The sequence below is a fragment of the Amphiprion ocellaris genome, chromosome 7, assembly GCF_022539595.1.
Source record: "Amphiprion ocellaris isolate individual 3 ecotype Okinawa chromosome 7, ASM2253959v1, whole genome shotgun sequence".
NCBI lineage: Eukaryota > Metazoa > Chordata > Actinopteri > Pomacentridae > Amphiprion > Amphiprion ocellaris.
In genome coordinates this window covers 6,197,545-6,218,468 of record NC_072772.1, presented here as the reverse complement: position 1 = coordinate 6,218,468, position 20,924 = coordinate 6,197,545, and the positions used below count along the sequence as shown (strand labels likewise).

At 41.0% G+C, this 20,924-nt stretch overlaps 1 protein-coding gene and 1 long non-coding RNA gene across 4 annotated transcripts in view; both read left to right on the top strand.

Annotated features, from left to right (window-relative positions):
- The window catches only part of sik2b (salt-inducible kinase 2b), a 44,348-nt gene extending 35,009 nt beyond the window's left edge, over positions 1-9,339 (top strand). For 2 of the 3 annotated variants that reach the window (XM_023264840.3, XM_055012131.1), the window contains 5 exons: positions 3-296; positions 2,231-2,388; positions 3,176-3,289; positions 3,537-3,625; positions 4,421-9,339. In XM_023264840.3, the coding sequence (XP_023120608.2) occupies positions 3-296; positions 2,231-2,388; positions 3,176-3,289; positions 3,537-3,625; positions 4,421-5,090 (1,325 nt within the window). In that variant the 3' untranslated portion in view covers positions 5,091-9,339. The remainder of the gene's footprint in view (positions 1-2; positions 297-2,230; positions 2,389-3,175; positions 3,290-3,536; positions 3,626-4,420) is intronic. The other variant, XM_023264841.3, reaches the window with a different exon arrangement.
- A 5,415-nt stretch (positions 9,340-14,754) lies between these two features.
- LOC129349238 (uncharacterized) lies at positions 14,755-19,628 on the top strand. The gene is made up of 3 exons (XR_008602162.1): positions 14,755-14,994; positions 15,893-15,993; positions 17,392-19,628. It is a non-coding gene; the product is annotated as an uncharacterized LOC129349238 (long non-coding RNA).
- Positions 19,629-20,924: the final 1,296 nt, after the last annotated feature.

Sequence of the window (20,924 nt, the reverse complement as noted above, 5' to 3'; positions counted from 1 at the left end):
AGGTAAATTATTCACTCTAGGCCACAACCCCTCCATGGGTAGCGTGGACTCAGACATTGGCTACGATATGGGCTCCATGCACAGTGACCTTGGTCTGCTGGAGGACCCCCCCTCCCTCACTGAAGTGGTACCAACCAACAGCTCTGTGCCTGGCGTTACCCCTACGCCTTTTCTGAGTGCTCGGCCTGCCAACCCGGCAATGGCTGCCCTCACCTCCCAGCACAGGGAGACACACAACCGCTCCCCCATCAGCTTCAGAGAAGGACGCCGTGCCTCCGACACCTCCCTCACCCAAGGTCAGAACCAACAGTGTTAAGTTGTCATTTCTTGCATCAAAAGCCACTCATTGTTTTCTTTGGATGCCTCAAATTACCAACTTTTCTGTAAGACTAAATTGACTACATAATATGTGACAATGCATTTTTACTGCAGTTTAAGGTCTAAGATTGGAGAAGGTTGCAAAGGGCAATGGAAAAATCATTAACTTTGTTACCAAGCGTTGGCAGTAGGAGACAAATTTACCTTAAAGGGAAGCAGCACTGTTTTTCTACATGTGTGGTTATGTGTCTTTCAATTGCAAATTGATCTTAAGACTAAAAGTGTAGCACACTCGAATCTCCTGCTCAACTGTCAGTTGAGTTGGATTGTACATAATGTAGGTGGCAGGTTTTGACAAGGAAGAAAAATGTGTGGAATAAACAACATGATATCTCTGATTCTTCAGCATCAATGTTGGTGCTTTCCTCAGAAAATCTACTATGGACATGCAATGCTAAAATCAGTGGTGTACTCTTAAAAAGCCAGAAAAAAAACATACTGAAATACAGCCAACGACAAGACAAGTCATTTTATCGTCTCCTATCTTTCTTATACTACTCCAATTACTCTCTGCACAGTTGAATGCAGCAAGTTCAGACATGCCATTCAGATGTCGCTGAAAAATATTCAGTGACAATGACTGTCTGAAGTGGATGTAGACCTGATGAGCTGAGACAGATGCTTTGAAATCATGGATCAATCATATATAAGTGCCAATTAAATGCCAGATCTGACATGTCTCCTTAAGCTCAGTAGTTACTATGAGCTTGCTGCATCAAGTGTCGTAGTACACATGTCTGAGGCTAATGCACCAGACAAGATGAAGAACTCTGATCTGCATGCCACAGATGCGCCAACCCTATATATATATATATATATATATATATATATATATATATATATATTTTTTTTTTTTTTTTTTTTTATATATAAATGCCTCATTGCCACCTCCTCATTTTCTCAACACCCCCCTCCCCCTTCTTCACACACTTTTTTTCTCTGTCTCTTCCTCCTCTCTTCATCCTCTCCCATCTTTCTGACAACTACAACCGTGATGATTCACCTTATGAATCACAAACAGATATTTGAAGGTTTCAGCCCACATATCTTTCTCTCTCCCCCCTTCCCTCTCTTTCTCACTCGCTCTCCTTCTCTCTTTGTACTGCTCCTTCCCTGTCTTGGTTTTCTTTCTCTTTTCAAAGTTTCAGTCTGCAGCAGGCAGGATTTGTTTCTTCTCCACATCAGAGAGCAAGACGAGCCAAAATATAAGAGGGAATGTTAAACAACCTCTATCTACCTCTTGCTTTTTCTTTTTTCCCCATCACAACTACTTTATTCTGTGCCTGCTGGTTGTAAATCACCTGCACTTTAGCCAAGAAGAACCTATAATTCTAAGTTAAAAATGTGTGTTCCCTTCCTGGCTCCGCATTGACAGTCAGCACTGTGCGCTCCCAGTTGGTATTTGCAGTTATTTATTTATTTATTTTTTGTAATCCTCTTTGGAGAGTGTTGATGCGGTGGATTCTTTTGCGTCAGACTGCTGACTCTGGTTTTAAATAACTACCCACCATCACAGTGAGTCAGGTCCCATCGTTCACAGCCACAGTTCGTCACCACTGGATGGGTCTTATCAGAGCTGCTTGCTGTTGCACACACACACACATGCTGTCACATGGACAACACACAAATACACACCCACAGCGACTCATGACGTACATCCAGTCACATTGTCAGGAGGAGTGATGAAAAGTGCTAACTGGTCATTTGGTTTGCTAACGTCAGTGGGGATTAAATTATGAAAGGATGAAGCATTTCAACATCCTGTTATGAAGATAAAAGTGTTTTTTTTCTGTAGATCAGTTACAAGAATCAATTGTGACTTTGTTTTGTGGGGATTTGTTTGTGCTCTCAGGTCTGGTCGCCTTTCGGCAGCACCTCCAGAACTTGGCGAGGACCAAAGGCATCCTGGAGCTGAACAAAGTCCAGATGCTGGTGGAGCAGATGGGCTCTGGGGAAGGGGCCGCTATGGGCCACCTGGGACCACAGCACCACTTGCACAACCTCCTGGAGGTTAGTCTTGCTGCATAATCACACGCGCACACACACGCACACACACACACACACACACTCCTCAAGATCTTTCGCTTCCCAAACCTGCTCTCAGCTTCAGTTCATCTCATGTCCTGACCCCATGATGTCCAGGGGGAAAAAAAGCAGGCACCCAGGCTGTTGTGTAACCCCAGGAGAGGCAGCCAACTGTGGCTTGTTTACTGTCTCCCGTCCCTCTGGGGCCTGGAGCCTAGGCCAAAATGAATGCAGCCATTGTTGAAGTCACTCAGACTTAGCCGTAGCCCTGACTAGAACTACAATCACACAAAAACACGAGCACACAAATACACAAAATTATGCGCAGGCAGACCCACACTGCAGGGGCAACCATTTGGGGGGAGATAAGTAGGCTTTCCTGTAAAAAATAAATAAATAAACACAAGATCAATCGTAAAAGCTGACAAGATCTAGCCATTTTCCTTTTGTCCATCACTCATAATGCAATAAAGCAGCTCTTTGTTGGTTATGTTGCTCGAGCCCCATCATCCTTTTAATTTGCTTTCATTTCATTTACCTAATGTGTAATCCCTATGGTACATGCCATTTAGAGAAAGGCATCTGGCTGATCAGTCAACACACAGGCATTTGGGCAGGAGACAGGGAAGATAATTCAGTTAGACCACACGATGAATCACCAGGACTTTGACACAGCTTTGTAAACCGACAGGGCAGGGGATCTGGACCCTTGAGCATTTGTGGACAAGTACATGTGCATAAACATCCCTTGTTGTTCTGTTTTTGTTCAAAGGGTGAGGCATACAAGCAGCAAGAGGGCCTAGCTTTATATCAAGGTGGGCCTCAGCCGCCTCTCCTGTCCCGCAGACAGAGTTTGGAGACACAATACCTCACTCACAGACTACAGGTACAGTCTTAACACCACCTATAACCACAGTATATTTAATCAGCAACTGGTACATACAAGTCTCTACATGATACAGAGCTGTCTTATCAAGCCAAATGAATGCTTTGCATAATATTCAGTGATATCATTCAGAAATGTAAGAACTATCAGCTCTGCCACTACACAGAAATAAAACACTTTGTAGATGGTTGCCATGGCAATTATCCTGATCACGATCATGAGACCAAATCTCTCTTCTACCCAAAAGGCCAACGTCTTGGCTAACAGTCCGGCTAGCTGCCAACTTTTCTGTAAGGAGACTCCTCGAAGTTTAGAGCAACAGCTGCAGGAACACAGGTAAATCACACTGCAGATGTCTGCTCCACACATTTGCTTTTTTATTGCTTCTTTTCCCTTTTAAAACATATTTCTGCTGTGTTCACTTAGCTGTGATGGCCTTTCACTGCTGGGAGATTTAGACACCCAAAAAAAGCATTAGCATTAGTAATTGCAAATTAATCCAGAAAATTTGTAGGGTTAATAATGCATTTTACTATAGAGAAGAACCAAACTTTGTTTAAACATCCATGAATGAAACTAGGTGTCGGAGCCACAGTTGCTCAGTGTGATTATCAGACTAATGTTTAACTTGACATGGGGTTCTTGGCTGATTTTATGTTAGCGAAGGGGGCTGTTTTGTTTTTGTTTTGCTCTACCCTTTTCTACAATTGTTAGTAGCAGTTCATATTGACCAAAGAAGTATGATTGGCTTATTTCTTTAGGTAGATGGTTTATACATTTGCCTGTCTCATCCATGCATCACCATTTTTCTGTCTCTATTTTTCTCTAGTAATGTAGAAAGATGGCGTCCCCTTTCCTAATCCCATCTCCTAAGATCAGATTGGTCAATTGTTTCTCCCAACTGTCACTGTGCACAGTAGATCTATTTGAATCAATATTTGAAACAACAAATAGTGATGCAGGCACCGATTCAGAGAAACAACAACCCCTACGTGTACAACACATGCATTCAGCATTTTAGTTTCTCAGTTGACTTTTTATTCTTTATTTTGCCAATAAGTGCTTGTAGATAAATTTTGGAAGCTTTTTGTTCTTAATTGTGTTGATTCCATTTTTTTGTTTTGTGCTAAGTGGATGCTACTGCCCTCCCCACAGACTGAACCAGAAGAGGATGTACTTGCAGCAGCAGCCACAGGGCATGGGGCTGCAGGCCTACTTCAACCAGATGCAGATAGCTGAAGGTTCCTACCCGACAGGCAGCCCTGCTCTGGACCCAACGGTGTCTCAACCTTCCCCTCAGGGCCCCCCCATGTCAACCCCCCACCAGCCCCAGACTCAACAGAAGGGTAGTCCTCAGGCCTCGCCGCCCTTCAGCCACCCCCATAGCTTGAGCCCTTTGATGGAACCTGGCGAGGGCTTAGTTTATGAACCCTACTTGAGCCATCACCACTACACCCAACACCTGCCTCCTGGATCTCACCTCCACCACCAGCTCCACCATCCCCAGCCTCATGAAGCTTCTGCCAGCGGCCTGGGCTTCAGCTACCCTGCAGGCTGTGAGCAGCAGGTGCTGGGGCCTTCCCCAGAGGCTCTCCTCCCAGAGCAGTACGATTTCTCGCTGGATCCCTCCTCGCTGCCCCCTTCCACTCTAGGAGAGGTCAACGCCGGAGCTATGGCTGGAGTTTTGGCTGGTCCGGGGCAGTCAGACGTCCTGGGCCTGCCTGAACTGCAGGGCTCCCTCCTGGACAGTGAGATGATGGAGACCGTAGACTCTCAGCACGGCTTCGTACTGGTCAACTAAAGTCAGCTGAAGGGGTTATTAGAAAGCAGTATTAAGCAATGAGAACCCACACAGCATTAAGAGCAGAGAGAGGAGATATAAGTGGAGGCCATAAGCGTAGCAACAGGGAAGAAAGTGTTAATTTTTGTACAACTAATACAAACTTCATTTCTTAGTTGTGATGAACTCAACCTTTCTACCAAAATCCTCCCTTAACCTACCTCCCTTTCTCCCTCTACTCCTCTGTTCTCGTTCTCATCAGCCCTGTGAGGCAGGAACAGGCCCGATGTGTGGCACAGTGTTGAGCTTCGCCGTGCTGACTTGGCGAGGCTGCTCTTGTCACGTACGTTGTGCCCCCTGTGAGGACTGAGCCTTGCAGCCCATGGGGAGGGTGGATGCTGCACATGCTGGTGGCTGCTACAGTGCATCATTTCACCGAGGAATGGTTTTGGAAGTGAACTAATTTAGGACTGATCGAGTGGCAACCAAAAGCACAAAGGCTGAAAGTGCTTTTTGTATTTAAAATAGGACACCATCAACAATAGACTGGTTCTCAAAACACTTTGGTGCATTTTTTTTAAAGATTCCAGTAGATTTAAAAAATTAAAATCAACCGAACAAGAGTAAATAGCCCTCATTTATCATGGTACCATGAGTATCACCACAAATTCAAATGTTAAAATGCTGGGTTTTTTGTTGGTTTTATAGCCATTATAGGAGTTATTTACACACTAATGCACAAAGGCTAACATGGAGTCATGTATAGGTTGCAGCACTAGTATATACACTATTCCTTTAGAAAACAGGTAACTTTCATCATTTGCCTAAACAAATAACCTAATTGCTACAATTGTGCTTTTAACAGTGATAAACTTGCTCCAAGCTGTTTTTTTAGTATGACTAATGAGAACATTAGTGTAGGCTACGTGACATAAATATTTGTTTTTTCTTGTAAAATGTAACTACTGATCCTGATTAATTTCTTACACTACTGAACTGCTTTTCCACCTTTACCCAATTGCACACACTTGCCAGGTTTCGTTATGTTCAACATGACTGGGATAATTACCAGTTTTTTGCAGGCGAAATGGCCGTGCACCTATTTAACAGTTGAAATGTGGGTCATGCGTTTGCCTGATAAATGAGGGCTGATGGAATTAATACGTTGGGTTGAGAAGTTGCGGTGTTAAACAGTCAATATTATTCTATTTTTGTGGCAATACTGAAGCAATATTAATCCTTAATGTGGAGGGATTGTAAATGGAAGCCTCACCTGCACAGCCGACTCTGATTGGTTCCCGGGGACCTCTGAGTTGTCAGCAGTGACATCACTTGAGCTGATGATGTAACCAGGAGATAATCTGTCATTCGTTTGCCCTGGAAGTGCCGGGATAAGCCTGGAGACAGCTGTATGGATGGAACTGTGCAAAAGTTTTAGGCTACAAAAAGCAAAGTGAGGATGGTTTCAAAAATAATGAAATAACTAGTGTTTATTCATCAGTTAATGTCATACAATGTGCAGTCAACTGTTAAAAAAAAAAAATGCCTAAATCAAATCAGTCTTTGGTTTGACCACCCTCTTGCCTTTAAAACAGTGCTGGTTTTTCTCGGTACGCTTGTACACAGTTCTTAGAGGTACTTGGCTGGTTGGTTGTTGCGAGCATCCTGGAGAACTTGTTCTGTCCCACTTGCTTCCGACTCTTCATGTAATCTAAGGCTGATTATGTTGAGGTCAGTGATGCTGAATAAACACATGCCTCTACTGCTGGCATGATGTTATGGATAAGAAGCTAAATATCAAAATATCTTAAAACTTTTGCACAGCACTGTGTGTGTGTGTTTGTGTGTTTGTTTGTGTGCACAATACAGAAGTCAGATTTTCTGCATCCATCACAAGATTTGTCGTCATTGCTGAAAAGACAAACACTGTATTACAGCTTTCTTCAGAGTGACACGAACTGTGCTTTCCCTCTCAGTGCAGTTGTAGCTTTTAGATGAATTCTGGTTTACATCCTCAGTGCTCCAGTCATGCCTCTGTGTTTTAATGATGAATTGTGTTTATGATAATAGAATGACCCCGTGAAGATTCCCTGCATTAGATTTCATGAAAGAATGTTTCCTCTCTGACGTTGAGGCTGCTGTGAGACGAAGACCAGCAGAACATCAGTCACCTGACACTGGATTTTGACTGTTGGCTCAAAATCAGTCTTTGACTGACAGCAAGGCGGCAACAAGATGAGAGATCTCTTTTTTTTTTTTTTTTTTACAGCACTTACTGTGTTCAGTCTACTTGAAGCACACAGATGTATCGTCTCTGACAGATGATGATGATTTAAAATGAAATAGTCTCAATTGGTATAATAGGACAATGAACGTCACAGGGCTGAGATGAAATTATTATCTGTGACCATCTGTGGCCTGTGGCCAGACAGTGTGACTTTCAGTAGTCGTGGGTTAAGCTGTAGAGGTGTTTGTAGTCAGATTAGCCTTCAGACAAGGCAGTCACTCTCGGTGTGTAGACTGGACTGAGCACATATCTTAGAGTCCACAATCAGACTCTTAAAGTACAGTGATGGTTTGACTAGGAGTCTCTATAGTTGCATTAAGCAGACTTTAGTGTTGGCAAAAAAATGTGGACCAACTGTGGTTGCAGTCCTGTGCAAGATGTAAAGGGAAAATCCACCCTAAGATGCTTTTAATACAGTTTCACAACAGATTAGTGCTGCGACTAATGATGAAGTAATCTGCTTATTGCTTAGTTAGTTGTTTGGCCTATTTCAGGCTAAGAAAATTGTCAAATGTCTCTCACCAACTTAAAAAAATAGCTGAAACAAAAATTGCTGCTGAACAATTACGTCTCCTTTTGTCAGCTTTATAGTCGATTAACACAGCTGGCGAGTTTTACTGTCATTCTCTCAGGATCTAAGAGCAACTGCTTAGTAAGTCACCATTTGCTCTCACATTTAACAGTCAAATGGGCAGAGATACTAGTAACTCTAGCTACAATGGCCTCATCAGACCACAGTGCAATGCAGCCAAAAGACATGTTGCAAAATAGGTCTTGTGGCTGCATTAGTAGTCCCACCCTTCAATTTACAATTAGTCGACTAGCTGGATATGTTTATATGGTCATACACCCACATTTTATTGACAGAAATAAGCTCACACCCAGTTTATGGGTCATGTTGCAAATGTCCTTTTGAAAGAACTGTGCTGACGGGTGTGAGGCTGGTTGCAGATGAAATAATTATTCTGGGGTTTACAGAGCATTAAATTGTCAATACTGGTGATGTAAGAGCATTAGAGGGTGGATTTTGCTTTGAAGTGAATGTTTTGATGATTGTTTTGTTTATTTTTTTATTCGTTTTGTCAATGGTCAGGCTAAAACAGCTACAGGATGATCTATGGAAGTTGAATACTGGAGCACTTTGACAACAAGGGGACGAAGAGATGTAGCGAGAGAGGAGGAGGTGACTGTGGTGGAGGTGGAAAAGGTTTGTATTGCTCTGCCGTTTCCTGGCAGATGAAACGAACCGTAATCTGTAGGAAACACCTTTCTCCTCTCTCTTCCCCACCAATAATGGACACAAAACAAATTTCTTTCAAAGAAAGACCAGACATAGTAACACTTTATTTGATTGTTGATTTTAATCCAAGAAAGAGTAACACTTTTCACTTTATGATGATGAGTGTTCTTTGTACAGATTAGAGGTGTTAGTGAACCTTCAGTGCACACTCAAGTTGCACCGAATTTTGTGTTGGAAGTGAATAGTGTTCAGTGTGCCTTTTACTTTTTCGTATTTTCAGTCTAAATTAAGATTTTGAATAGCACCATTATTTCTGGTTGGACCCTTTTATCATTTTATTTTATTATGATTACTTCTTGCTTTTCTGTATTTTTTTTTCTGAAAGTAAGTAGAGCCAGGTTTTACAAAGGTACAAAACCAAAGTCCCTCAGAAGTTTCCCTGTACGACCCACCGTGTGGAGTTTTGGAGCTTCTTTGTCAGCTTCTCTACCGTGCTTTTTTTTCTCGTTGGTCAATCAGTGTATGCCATTTAAAAGTATTATAGCAATATTTCTCTAGTTGAAGACTAAAGTCATGAAGATTCTAGTGGATGTGTTTCCAAGTATCATAATTTCACCTCCTGCTGATAAAACAAAAAAATCAGTCATCAATAGAAAATCCAGTTTTATATTTACCTTCATTGATGTTGACCACACATAAGCTAACTTGCTGTTGAGATTAAAAAGGTTTATTGAACAGAATAACATTGTGTGTGTTTCTTTTATGTGTGTGTGTGTGTGTGTGTGTGTGTGGTTACAAAGCTGCCACTGTCCTATCGTCTTCTTCACATAGTCCAGCTGTCCTGTAACTTCAGTCTATAGTCAGTAATATTCCTGGAGGGTTGCATGATGTATGCGTGGGTTAATGACCTGGAAAAATGAATCACATTTCATATAAACTGTTGAGTCATAGCTGAACCTGAAATCATTTCAACCAGAACTAAAGTACCCACCGTGGACCATCCAGCGGGAGCCACAGGACGTGTTCTGTTGCAATAATTACACTCTCTAATGCAAGACTTAAACTACCAGCTAAAAGTTTTGAAGACAGGATAAATATTGTCACGGTTCCAGTCAGAAATGTGCTAAATATATCCAGTCACAACTTTAAATGAAGACATACACCAACATTAAAACCACCTGCCCGACATTGTGTAACGTTCTCCTCGTTCTGCCAAAACAGCTGTGACCCATCAGGCCATGGACACGGAGGGAATTCCCCAGCCTATTCCATGTGTTTTGTTTTGTATTAATGTGACATGTAACTACATACGGTTAAGAAAATATCACTCGTTGATTTCTGCATTATCAATTGTTTTGTGAAAATGCTCAAACATAGGACCTTTCATGAGGGTTTAATTTTTTTTCTTTCACCCTTAATCAGAGACTAGTAATACTGCAATATATTGCAGATTCTAAATCAATGGCATTGAGAAATAACAAACATAGCTTCTAATTTCAGCGTTTGGAAAAAAATACCTGAAAGTGGGTTGACTAAAATTTCACAAATAATTATATAGATATAATTTTTATGCTGCAAAAATGTCAGATAAATCAGAGATGGTTGAGCAGAAATTGTTCAAAAAATCTGATGATTTTAGATGGAATGAGCCTTTATCTACCAGTGATTTTAATGTTGTGGCTGGTCAATGTACAACTACAGAGGAGATGAGAGATATGTAGCTTTTCACTCACAGTAAAACCTTGAATATATTTACCTGTCAGTAATTACAGCAGACCTGGAGCGAATCACCCCAAGACAGTAAACTAATACTCTGGTCCAACTAATAGCAGACGGCAACTTACATCAGTTGAAAGCATTCACAGTTTTTCCCTGTTACCTCTTAGTGGTATCTTGCTGATAGTTTAGCTTTTATTCGCCTATGTATTGAGATATGCCTGAGATCTCAATAGTTGTCTGACCAACCTGCTACGACTCCCAGGAGCAAAAACAGCCCAGTTGTTTACAGTAACAAAGCCCCTTTACAGGGCAGGTAATAACACAGCACCCACCATCATTTCAGCTCAGCTTTAGTGGTGCATATTCCCAAACCCCTGTGCAATTAATCTAATTAACACTAACTAACTGACGCCAGAATGAATTTGAGGAACTCAAAGGGAGTTAGTTGCTTGCTTTGCCCTGCTCACGATTCAGCCTTTACTCCATTACAACAAAATGGAATGTAATTTTATTTCTGGTGCTCGTAGCTTGAGAAAGCATGAAATGGTGTTAAGTTCCACAGACATTTCAACAGTATGCAGTCATTTAGTTTCATGTTTTCATGGAGTCTTTTCGGCATTTTGCCAACAATTAGTGGCAATGAAATCTGAAATCTAAGAAATCTGGTCCTGCAAATTTCACAAGGTCACTTTTGTCCAGGGCAACAGATAACTAACACTATGGGCAAATAAAATGATCAGCATGGCTAAGTATCACTAAAAATTGTGCTTTTAGTATATGATTAGACTGACCACCCATCAACCAGACAACAAACTTACTCTGCCAGCCTTTTGTACAGCCAGCTGTGAGCCACTGCAGCGATTTGCACAACTCTTTTCTACTCAGCGTTAACAGGCAGGAGGGACTGAATAATTCATCGCCACTGATAAGAACTGAAGCCCTGACCAGCAGCTGAGATCACTGCTCTGACATCACTTTCAGTCCAGCTCCATGGCAATCATCTGTCAATATTTATCAAACTATGTGAAACTCAAACACCTTCTCTGATAGTAAAAGGGGGCTTGATCCAAGGCGAGCTCTGATAGGTCGGCCTCAACTACACATCTGCACTATGAAAACACATTCAGGAGCAAAATATGCTGCAGGAGAGCAGAAGGAGTTCTCAGAGCTGTTTGAGAGCAGAGGTTTGTCCCTGTTGTGCAGAAAGGATCATGTAGAGAGAACACGTCAATCCAATCAGCCCACTCAGACAGAGAACAGCTAATCCCACTAATACACCACCAGAGGTAGGTGAGGGGTTGGGAGGGGGTCAGTCTGTTCATGGAAACCAGGGTCTCACTTCTTTTCCTGGGATCTGACCGTGTGCACAGTCAGTGCTGCAGAGCCAAAATGATAAGCCTGACACACCGGATGGGTCACGCTCATATAAAAGTCCCCCCTTGAATCTGATCAGATTTCAGTCGACGCATTCTTGCATTTTGCATCTGTGGCCTTTAATGCAAAGTTCATTTGACTCTGTCAGACAGTGGCATTAATGAGATCTACCAGTGGAGTCTGCTTAACAATTATAATAATAAAATCTCCTTTCTGCTCAACAACTCCCGCACTGGTGAGTAAAAAAACAACAACAAAAACCCCCCAAACATATCCTGAATGTAAAGGCTATTTTTATACACTATACTTATACATTTGAAAAGTGCAACCTTACAGCAAAATTGCCTAAAAGACAGCAGCATTTTCCAGCTAAATGTAGTTATTTATAGTGTGCATTCAGGGCCGCTGAACGCTATTGAGACCTCCAGCAGACTGTCTGTCACAGACACTCTTGGGGAAAGAGACGAGAAAAGAAAGCTGATACGAGGACAGACAGTGGTAATCTTCTTCTTTCTTTCTTTTTTTTTTCTCTCCCGGTAAAATATCACAATATCAGAGGCCTATTCACTCATCAGACCAAAGTATACTGTAATGACATCAATGGTTGTCATGACAACAGGAGGAGGGAGGATGACAACATCCTACTGCGTCTTTTAGAGCAGGAGATCACAGCACTGTTCAGGATTAGAGCTGCGCGCACACACACGCACACACACACACACACACACACACACACACACACACACACACACACACACACACACACACACACACACACACACACACACACACACACACACACACACACACACACACAAAGGCTTGGAGACAAAAACTGGAGCTCGGAATGCAGACACAAAAATGAACTTTTGTAGTAACAAGCTGCACCTTTCCTCATAATTCACCATGCACTACAAAAATCTGCAAAACCCAGTGCAGCATACAAGCCGTGTAGTAAGTAGGTATGATGTAAATGGTTGTTCATGATGTATGTGAGGACTGCCAAAAGATTTCCTTATATGAAATTAGCTCTTATTGAAGGTCATGCTGCACTCAAAGGCATATGTCCCCTGTTTCCTTGTCTCTGCATACACGCTGAACACATGCTGGCCAGCAGATGGACAGAGTCAGAAAATCCCAGTACAGACGACCCAGTAGTGCTTGGAAAAATCAGGTCCTGCAGGCTCTGAGCTGGATGTTACAGCCAAGCCAAGAGTCACACACACTGCTTGAGTGATCTTCATGTGTGATCTGATGGGGGGGCGGAGTTTGTAGTGCTTATAAACCCCTGCTGCATCACTGGAAGATGACAGAATAAGAAAAGTGGAGAGGGAGGAGGGGAGCTGAAGGTGACTTAAGGAAAGGGAGAGGGCCAACGTTCCTCTTCTCCCTGACTGATGTTTGTCATTTGTCACCCTGAGAGCATCTGACCTCACAACATGTGTGTGTGTTTGTGTGTGTGTGTGTGCGCGCACTGTGGGGGCTTTGCTTGACTCCTTTCATTATAAATGACACAGTCCTGGGAGGCAGCTGCATTGACGTCAGGGCTCTCAGCTCTGTCAAGGGCTCTAGCTGCTGAAAATCCCCCCCAAATAACAGGATCTAAATAGAACGAAATAGGTTGCTGCTGTTTCATTACTGCCTCATGAACTCGAGTGGATTTGGGGGGCGGATTAGCCCTTCGTCCTCAAGTAATCGTGTTTTAATGAAGATTTTTGGTTGTAGGAAAAATTGCATTTCAAAGCTCTGGCATGTTCCTCCTGCCTCTACATCACCAGCTTAAAAAAAGTCCCCCCAAAAAACTCCACTTGGTCTGATATATGTGAGGAGAAGCCCAAAGTATGGTTTAGCTTTTATTATCAGCCTTAAAGGTTTCATTCACTTTCAGTCCACCTCCTCCTTCACACCATTTCTTGAAAAGCACATCCTGCCTTGAAGCTGCTGTACTCTCAGTGGCTCTCAAGTGGGTCTTGCTGTAGCAGAATGTGCTGACACACAGCAGCCACACCAATGTGCGCGTTACACTGTACTGTATGTGCATAATGTGCTCTGAGGTATGAGGTTTACAGTCAAAAGGGCTGGGCGGAGGATTGGGAGGGCCCGCAGCGCCAAGGAGGGCTGATGGGAGATTTGAGGAGATTAAAAAAGGAAGGTTGAGATTCTCATAAAGATCGCTGCCATGTGATTTATAGCTCTAATCCACTGCGTCGACTGCTCATTTGGAATTAACATAAACGATGGGGCATCTCAGATCTGCTGCATATAGCAAAAAAATAAACAAGATATCGCTTCAAGACTCCGACAGTTTGTTAAAAAGTGGATGTAAACATGTTTTTTCACGCACCCTTGCTTGAGAAAGACAAATATCCATCCTCAGCCCAGCCCTTCCTTTTGCAGTGTTCCTCGCCCCAGCAGTAGTCAGGATGAGGGCAGGTGTCAGCTGCAGATCCTGGTCTGCTCTGCATGGGTTCCCCGTGGCAAAAACAGCCTGGAGGACCTGCGCTTTCATCTCGACAGCAGCTGCCTACCAGGTCAGAGCTGAACAAATATGAGGCCAGGAGCATGTGGAATTAATTCCACATTCTCTCAAGACGTTTACAGGTTGAGAAAGAGTGCTCTGTGCCTTAAAGAATATTGGTATGAAGCATACAAGGTGTATTTACTATCCTGAGACTGCAATATTTTTGGTGCTTAACATGCCTGCTTCCAGCAAGACCAAAATCAAGCATCATGTAGTGCCTGTTAAAAGTTACAAACAAAAAAAGTCACCCACTTGAAAGTGTTCTCGGTCCGTGTATATTTTGGCAATTGGATTTTCCGTTCTAAAATGGGTATTGAAAAACAAAGAACGAGTGGTTATTGATTTTCGTTTTAAAATACAAAAATTAAAATTGAAATACATGGCGTTTTTCCTTTTCATGATCAAAAAGGGATATACGAAATTTTAAAAATGCTTTGATCTTCATTTTATGTTTAGAATAACAAAAAAATAAAACCAGTAAGAGACAGAAACGAAAAAAAGGTCCTTTTTTTCATTTTCTGAGACAGGAAGTGGTCATCAGCAAGTGTGGAGCCAAACAGAGTACGGTGCTGCGGCTGTGCCAGTGACGACAAGATTCTAAAAGGGCGGAGCCAGAGAGCAGTGATTGGTCAGACTGACTGAGAGCCAGCGAGCAGTGATTGGTCAGACCCTAGATATACAGAAGACAGCGCGCTAGCGGATCTAGTCTGCTATATATATCTATGGTCAGCAGGTCTGATAGCATCTCTGGCTGTTGTTGACCTTGTTTTTGGAATAAAACACGGTAAGAAGATAAATGCTTCTAACCAGTAGCGTTGTTTTGTTGTACGTTAAGTCAGCGACTTGTGAAGAGTTGTGTTTTGTCGTGTTTGAGCAGCTGGTCCGGACGCGTTAGCTAGCTAAGCGGCTAAGTTAGCTAGCGGGCTAATTAACACAGGTGGCTAACTTACCGCTGAACACCTGTGTTAGTTGCTGCTGCAGCGGTCCGTCATTATTAGAATGAAATTCTCAACCTGTATTTCTCTACTGTGTATTTTAGCTTTTAAAAAAGTTATTTTACTTTAAGGTTAACTGAAACCCGTTCAGCTGCACTGAAGTTTAACATTCAGCTGGTTTGAATTAAACTGCGCTTAACATTGTGCAACATTACCTCTCTGAATCTCCATGATTTCATTAAATTCCTTCTTTCTTCCACTGTTCAGGTTCAATCCTGCATATAAAGTGACATTAATAGTGAATAAACTAGCAACCAACCATTGTATTTATTTATTGTAGTATGTATTTGTAGTAAAACATGAGATGAAACATCCTACTTTTGGATCTAGAACTGCACAAGCCATTCATTTTCAGTCACCTGACGAGTTAAACTCCCCTTTTTATGTGAGGTTGAAGCAGAAAGTCTGAGTTAACAAAGAAAATTGTTTATAATTTGCGATACCTGTTATCTCTGACTAAGGCTTTAATTTTTGTTGAGCTGATGTACATGTAGAAACTTTGTTCAGGAAGATTTCTCAGTAGCTCAGAGGACAGGCTGCTTTTTACACAACCTTGTAAGAGAATGTCTGTCAATGCTTTCAGCAGAATTTAGAAACACAACACTTCCTAAACAGATATTTTGAGGCTGTGAGGTTGAACGTTTGAGAGTCTATCAGTGTGTTTGTTTGTGGTCTTTCTGTTTCTAGGTGGAAGCTGAATTAGTGAGGATGACTCCTGCTCCTGTCATCTCTAAGCTCCTCACACATTTTTACCTGCACATGAGGAAAATCACTCCTGTAGAATGCAGGTATGTTTGTCATTATTATAAAAAGATGTTGCCTGGTGACCTGTCAGAAACCTATTATACAGAGTCAGCCAAAATAATGTTTACACACATCAGGAAAAGAAAAACTTGCATAAATATTTCAATACCAAATTAATTCAGACATCATGAGATTAATAAAAGTTATCTTTGGCCTCTACAATTACAAGAGGTGCTCAAAGTGGTGGCCACTGGCTTCCAGACATTTCTGTTGTGTTGTAGACGTCACTTGTTGATGCTCCATTCATGAGGGTAATGCCATCTGTTGGGAAAACATCGTACAACAGGACACAGAGTTATCGTGATTTGATCAAACTTTGAAAGAGGTATCTATATGTATAGAAGTACTTATACATATGAAATATTTATAAAAGTTTTTCTTTTCCTGATGTGTGTATACATTATTTTGGCAGACTCTGAACTTAATGAGAACAAAACTGTCATTTAATTGTTGCTCTGAAAGCTTCTTTAGTGAAAACTGACTGGTGTTCTGCTTTGAAACAAACTGCTGTTGAGGTCTGTGTTTTTAGGTTTAACCCCACAGTTTCTGAATGAACTGATAGTTGTTTTTTTTTTCCTGATCAATGTGGACGTTATAATTGATGGTAACATTTACTGATCATATAATCAGCATGACAATATAACAGTAGAACATTCTGACCACCTGACTAATACTGTGTTGGTCCCTTTATGCTGCTAAAACTCCTCTGACCCAGTGGTTCATCAGAACCACTGGGGATGTCCTGTGGATTCTGTGGATCCTGTGGGTTGCAGGGTGGATCCGTCTGCCTTTACTCTGACATCCAGAGTTATACAAAAGTGTAGTATGTGTGCAGTGCAGAAGAGATTTACTTTATGGTGTGCAGTTTTAGTGGTCCCATCAGAGAAAATCATATCAATCAATTTTTATTAATTCCAGGGCTGGATCAGTAAAGATTCTAATAATAACTACATCAGATAATTCTTTGTCGCAGTTGGAATTTTGCAGACTGAGAGATGGTTGAGAAGGTTTGCAGTTCTTGTTTTAGCAAAATGTTGAAATTGAAGATCTTTATTGTCATTGTACATGAAATTATCTGCAAACCAGCATCAGTCTGAGGTATCTCAAAATAGATAAAAATGTTTCTAAAGCCAATAATAAACAGAATATTTTGAGGAAATATTCTAAAAAGGAAAGAAAAGCTCCATTCTCACTCCTCTCAGGATAAACTGTCATTAAAATTGACTTTAAATTTAGCTTCAACATGAGATAAAAACATTTACTTTCATTACTGATGTTGTCAAGTTTTAATAAAGTTCATGCTACTTTTATAAAATGATGAAAGTGAATAAATTGTATTTCTGTGAACTGTGTTTGATTCTGTCTTTTCTCCTGTCATCCAGATGTTCAGAGGGAGATGATGCCACATCTGGTCCAGCCGATGGAAGGTCTTGAAGTTCTCTGACTGGCCTCGACTGAAGATGGTCGTCTCACTGGATTTAAGGTTCAGATGCTCAGTAACAAACTCCACCAATGAGCCAACAGGGAAGCTTTAGGTTTATTAAATGTTGCTATGAAGGTTTCGCTGTTTTTCTTTGTGAATGCAATGAGCTCCAGCTGAAACTTGAATTAGAATTTAGAAGTAAATCCTTCCATCTGAAAGGATTTAGTTGCATTAATAACCTCATAACAGTCTAATTTTTATTCCAGTCTTGGTTGGAAATAGAATCTCTGTATTGATTCAGGTAAAAACTGAACTTCACAGCATGTTGGAGCAAAACAACCAGATGAAAACTGTGATGGTGTTGGATTGTCAGACTGTAATGTTGCAGCTCAAAGCAGCTTTTCTAGCTCAGTTCATTCTGACATTCAGCTATGAATCAACACAGCAGATGGTGATCCATGCTGTGGAAGTCTCACATCTCCTGATTTAATGGAGCTGCTTTGCACTTTTTACACTGTTTATTCACCAGCACTTCATTTAATAAAAGTCCCATCTAGTTTTTATGAGGAATGTGATGTTTTAATTTCTCTGTGAATAACTGCAGTCTAATGCAACAGCTGGAATTGTAACATCTGTCCTGATATTGATCATGAAGTATTGATCAGAATACTTATGGTCAGCAGTCATCCCTGTAGTTTTACATTAAAATCTTTACTTGTGTTGTGAACTTTGGTACGAAGCAGAAACTTTAGCGTTGCCATGGATACATGAGTGTTAAATTCTGTCCATGTTTCCATTTTGGGAAATTCAGTCCAGCGGATGAGTTTGTTTTTACTGCCAGCTACCATTCATGAGATATTAAGAATAAATAAATGTGCATAATGTGGAAATGAACAGATTTTATTTTTATTTATTCCTACAGCTGCTGTGTGGAAAGTTCCAGAATGTGGAGGAATTTAGTCTCACAATCACAGACAATAAATATTATCTGAAAGTCGGGTTATTGTTTATCAGCACAATACAAAAAGATTCATGTTAGAAATATTCCAGTTAAGACTCTAGAACATCAGGATTTATGTAAATTTACCTCAATAATATTAATGTTCAGGTTAAGACTGTACAGTGATATTTATTATGTAAGTTTAGCTGATTAAAGTTTGACTCTGCACTACAATATTATTTATTATTTAAATTTATAATATTATTATAATATTTAGGATCAGACCCTACAGTATTGAGATTAAGAAATCAAGTCTTCTATAAAATGTAAATACACTTAACTTATTTGGATATATTTAAGTGAGACTCTACAATATTATTTGACACAAATCTATTTAAATCAAAATTTTAAGAATTTTTATTCCAAACATTTACTGTACTGTTGTAAATATTAAAATCGCTCCTTTCTAAGCCTCTGCTGTACGTTCAAACCTGAGGCCTTAAATAGAAACACACAAGTATCTGTTTGAAGGAACTTCTGCAGAGTCCTGGTTCCAGAACATGATGATAGAATTATAGACAAACTTTAACAAAAGCTGCCTGAGAGTTTACAGGTGTTTATGTTAGATTTCTTTAGTAATTTAATGAGAGTTATCAGCAAAAATCAAGTGTTCATTTGATGAACTTCATTTCCTAAAACATCCAGAATTGGAGCTCATATCTTTGGCAGCTGTAAAGTTTCTGCTCCTTCAAAGTTCACAACACAATGAATGAATTCCTAAAACACTCTCAATGCTGGAGAGCGTTTGTGATGCTGAAGCAGTGATCAGTTTTTCTGTTTCTTCTCTGGAGATGCACAATGAGGGACGTCTGCAGCGACTGAGAAAGAGTCTCACCACATCCTGACATGAGGAAAAAGACTTTATTGAAGACTACAATGAGAAAAACTATCAGACAGCAGACGGCTGCATTCAAGGGGAGCTCTGAACATTTGATCTGGAACAGGAATTCAATCACGGCAGCATGAGCTTCATTTCAGTCTGTAGCTGCTGAATTCATGGATGAATCATCTGGCACTAGAGAGGAAGACCATCAAACATCCACATCAGCTGATGGAGGTCCAAGAGTCTCACTGAACAAACAACCTACAGAGTGAAGACCTCGAATCTGATTGGACGGCCTCCTATTGAGCCACATGTGTGAACAAATGCCTCTAAGCTGATTTGTTTTCTAAAATAAATCTAGTTTGAGTCCTAATCTATGCCTGTGTGTTTGCTTCTTTACACTGCTGTTAACAGTTTAGGCTGTTAGATTGTTCCAGATAAGACAAGTACAAGATTCTTCAGAGCCGTTCTACCACAAGCCTGACAGGAAGAACTCCAACAGCTACTGAATGTTCCTGTGGTTCCCTCAAGGCTACAGGAGGAGCCCTACGAGGATGAGCCGGTCCACCTGATGGCGGCCAGTCGCTGCGGTTCAAAGCCAACACCGACTACGTGGACTTCTACTGGACCACATGGAGGCCTTCAAACCGGACCAACAAGTTCAGCGACTCCCCGACTTGTGGGTCTGAGGACGCCGCCGAGCCTCGGTCCAGCCGGCCTCCTGTCTGTGGGTGTTTGAGTGCTGAGAGGTTTGTGGATGCATGTGAACGTTCTGTGTTGAAACAGCAGCTTTGGACTCAGTAACGCTGGTAAAAACCAAGAGCTCCTTTATTGTGACTTCCACTAAAAAACTGATGAAAATAAGTTTGCCAGGGTTCTGACTGATAACAGATTATTAAATAATGAAAATAATCGTTTAAATATTCCTTTAAACAATCCTTTTAGGTCCACATTTCCTTTACACTGACTTCTTGGTATATGTACAAGTATTTTGGGTGGAATATACCAATAAGCTCAATGTTCAAGGGTTCTTCTGGGAATATACCATGAAACCAGCCTTTTAGGTAAATGTTCCATGATGTTGTATAGAATATACCATCAGATAAACCTTTTAGGTCTACGTTGGAAGATTTTAGAGTAGAATATTACTCCAAACCATCCTTTAGGTCTACATTTAAGGTGGAATACTCCTTTACACCAAGATTTTTTGGTCTACATTGAAGGATTTTTTCTAAACCACCCTTTCGGTCCTATATTTGAGGTTTTAGGTGGAATATTCCTTTTAACCAGCCCCTTAGGTCTCTTTGAGGATTTTGGATGGAATACTCGGTTAAACCAACATTTTAGGTGCATGTCCAAGGATTTTTGGTGGAATGTTCCTTTAAGGTGGATGTGTGAGGACCTTGTAGGTGGAATACTTCCTGAAACCAACCTTTTAGGTCAACATTCAAAGGTTTAAGGTGGAATATTCCTTTAAACCAACCTGAATTTCATGTTTTGATCATTATCAAGTGAGAAACCTCACTCCAGACTCCTCATAATGACGTTTGAGATTTATGCTGCTGTTATTTGTTTAGTCCAGACTAAACAAATATCCACAACTGTAATTTTATTTCAGGACTCGGTTATTAAATGTCAAAACAATCCATGTGACTCTAAAAATTCAACA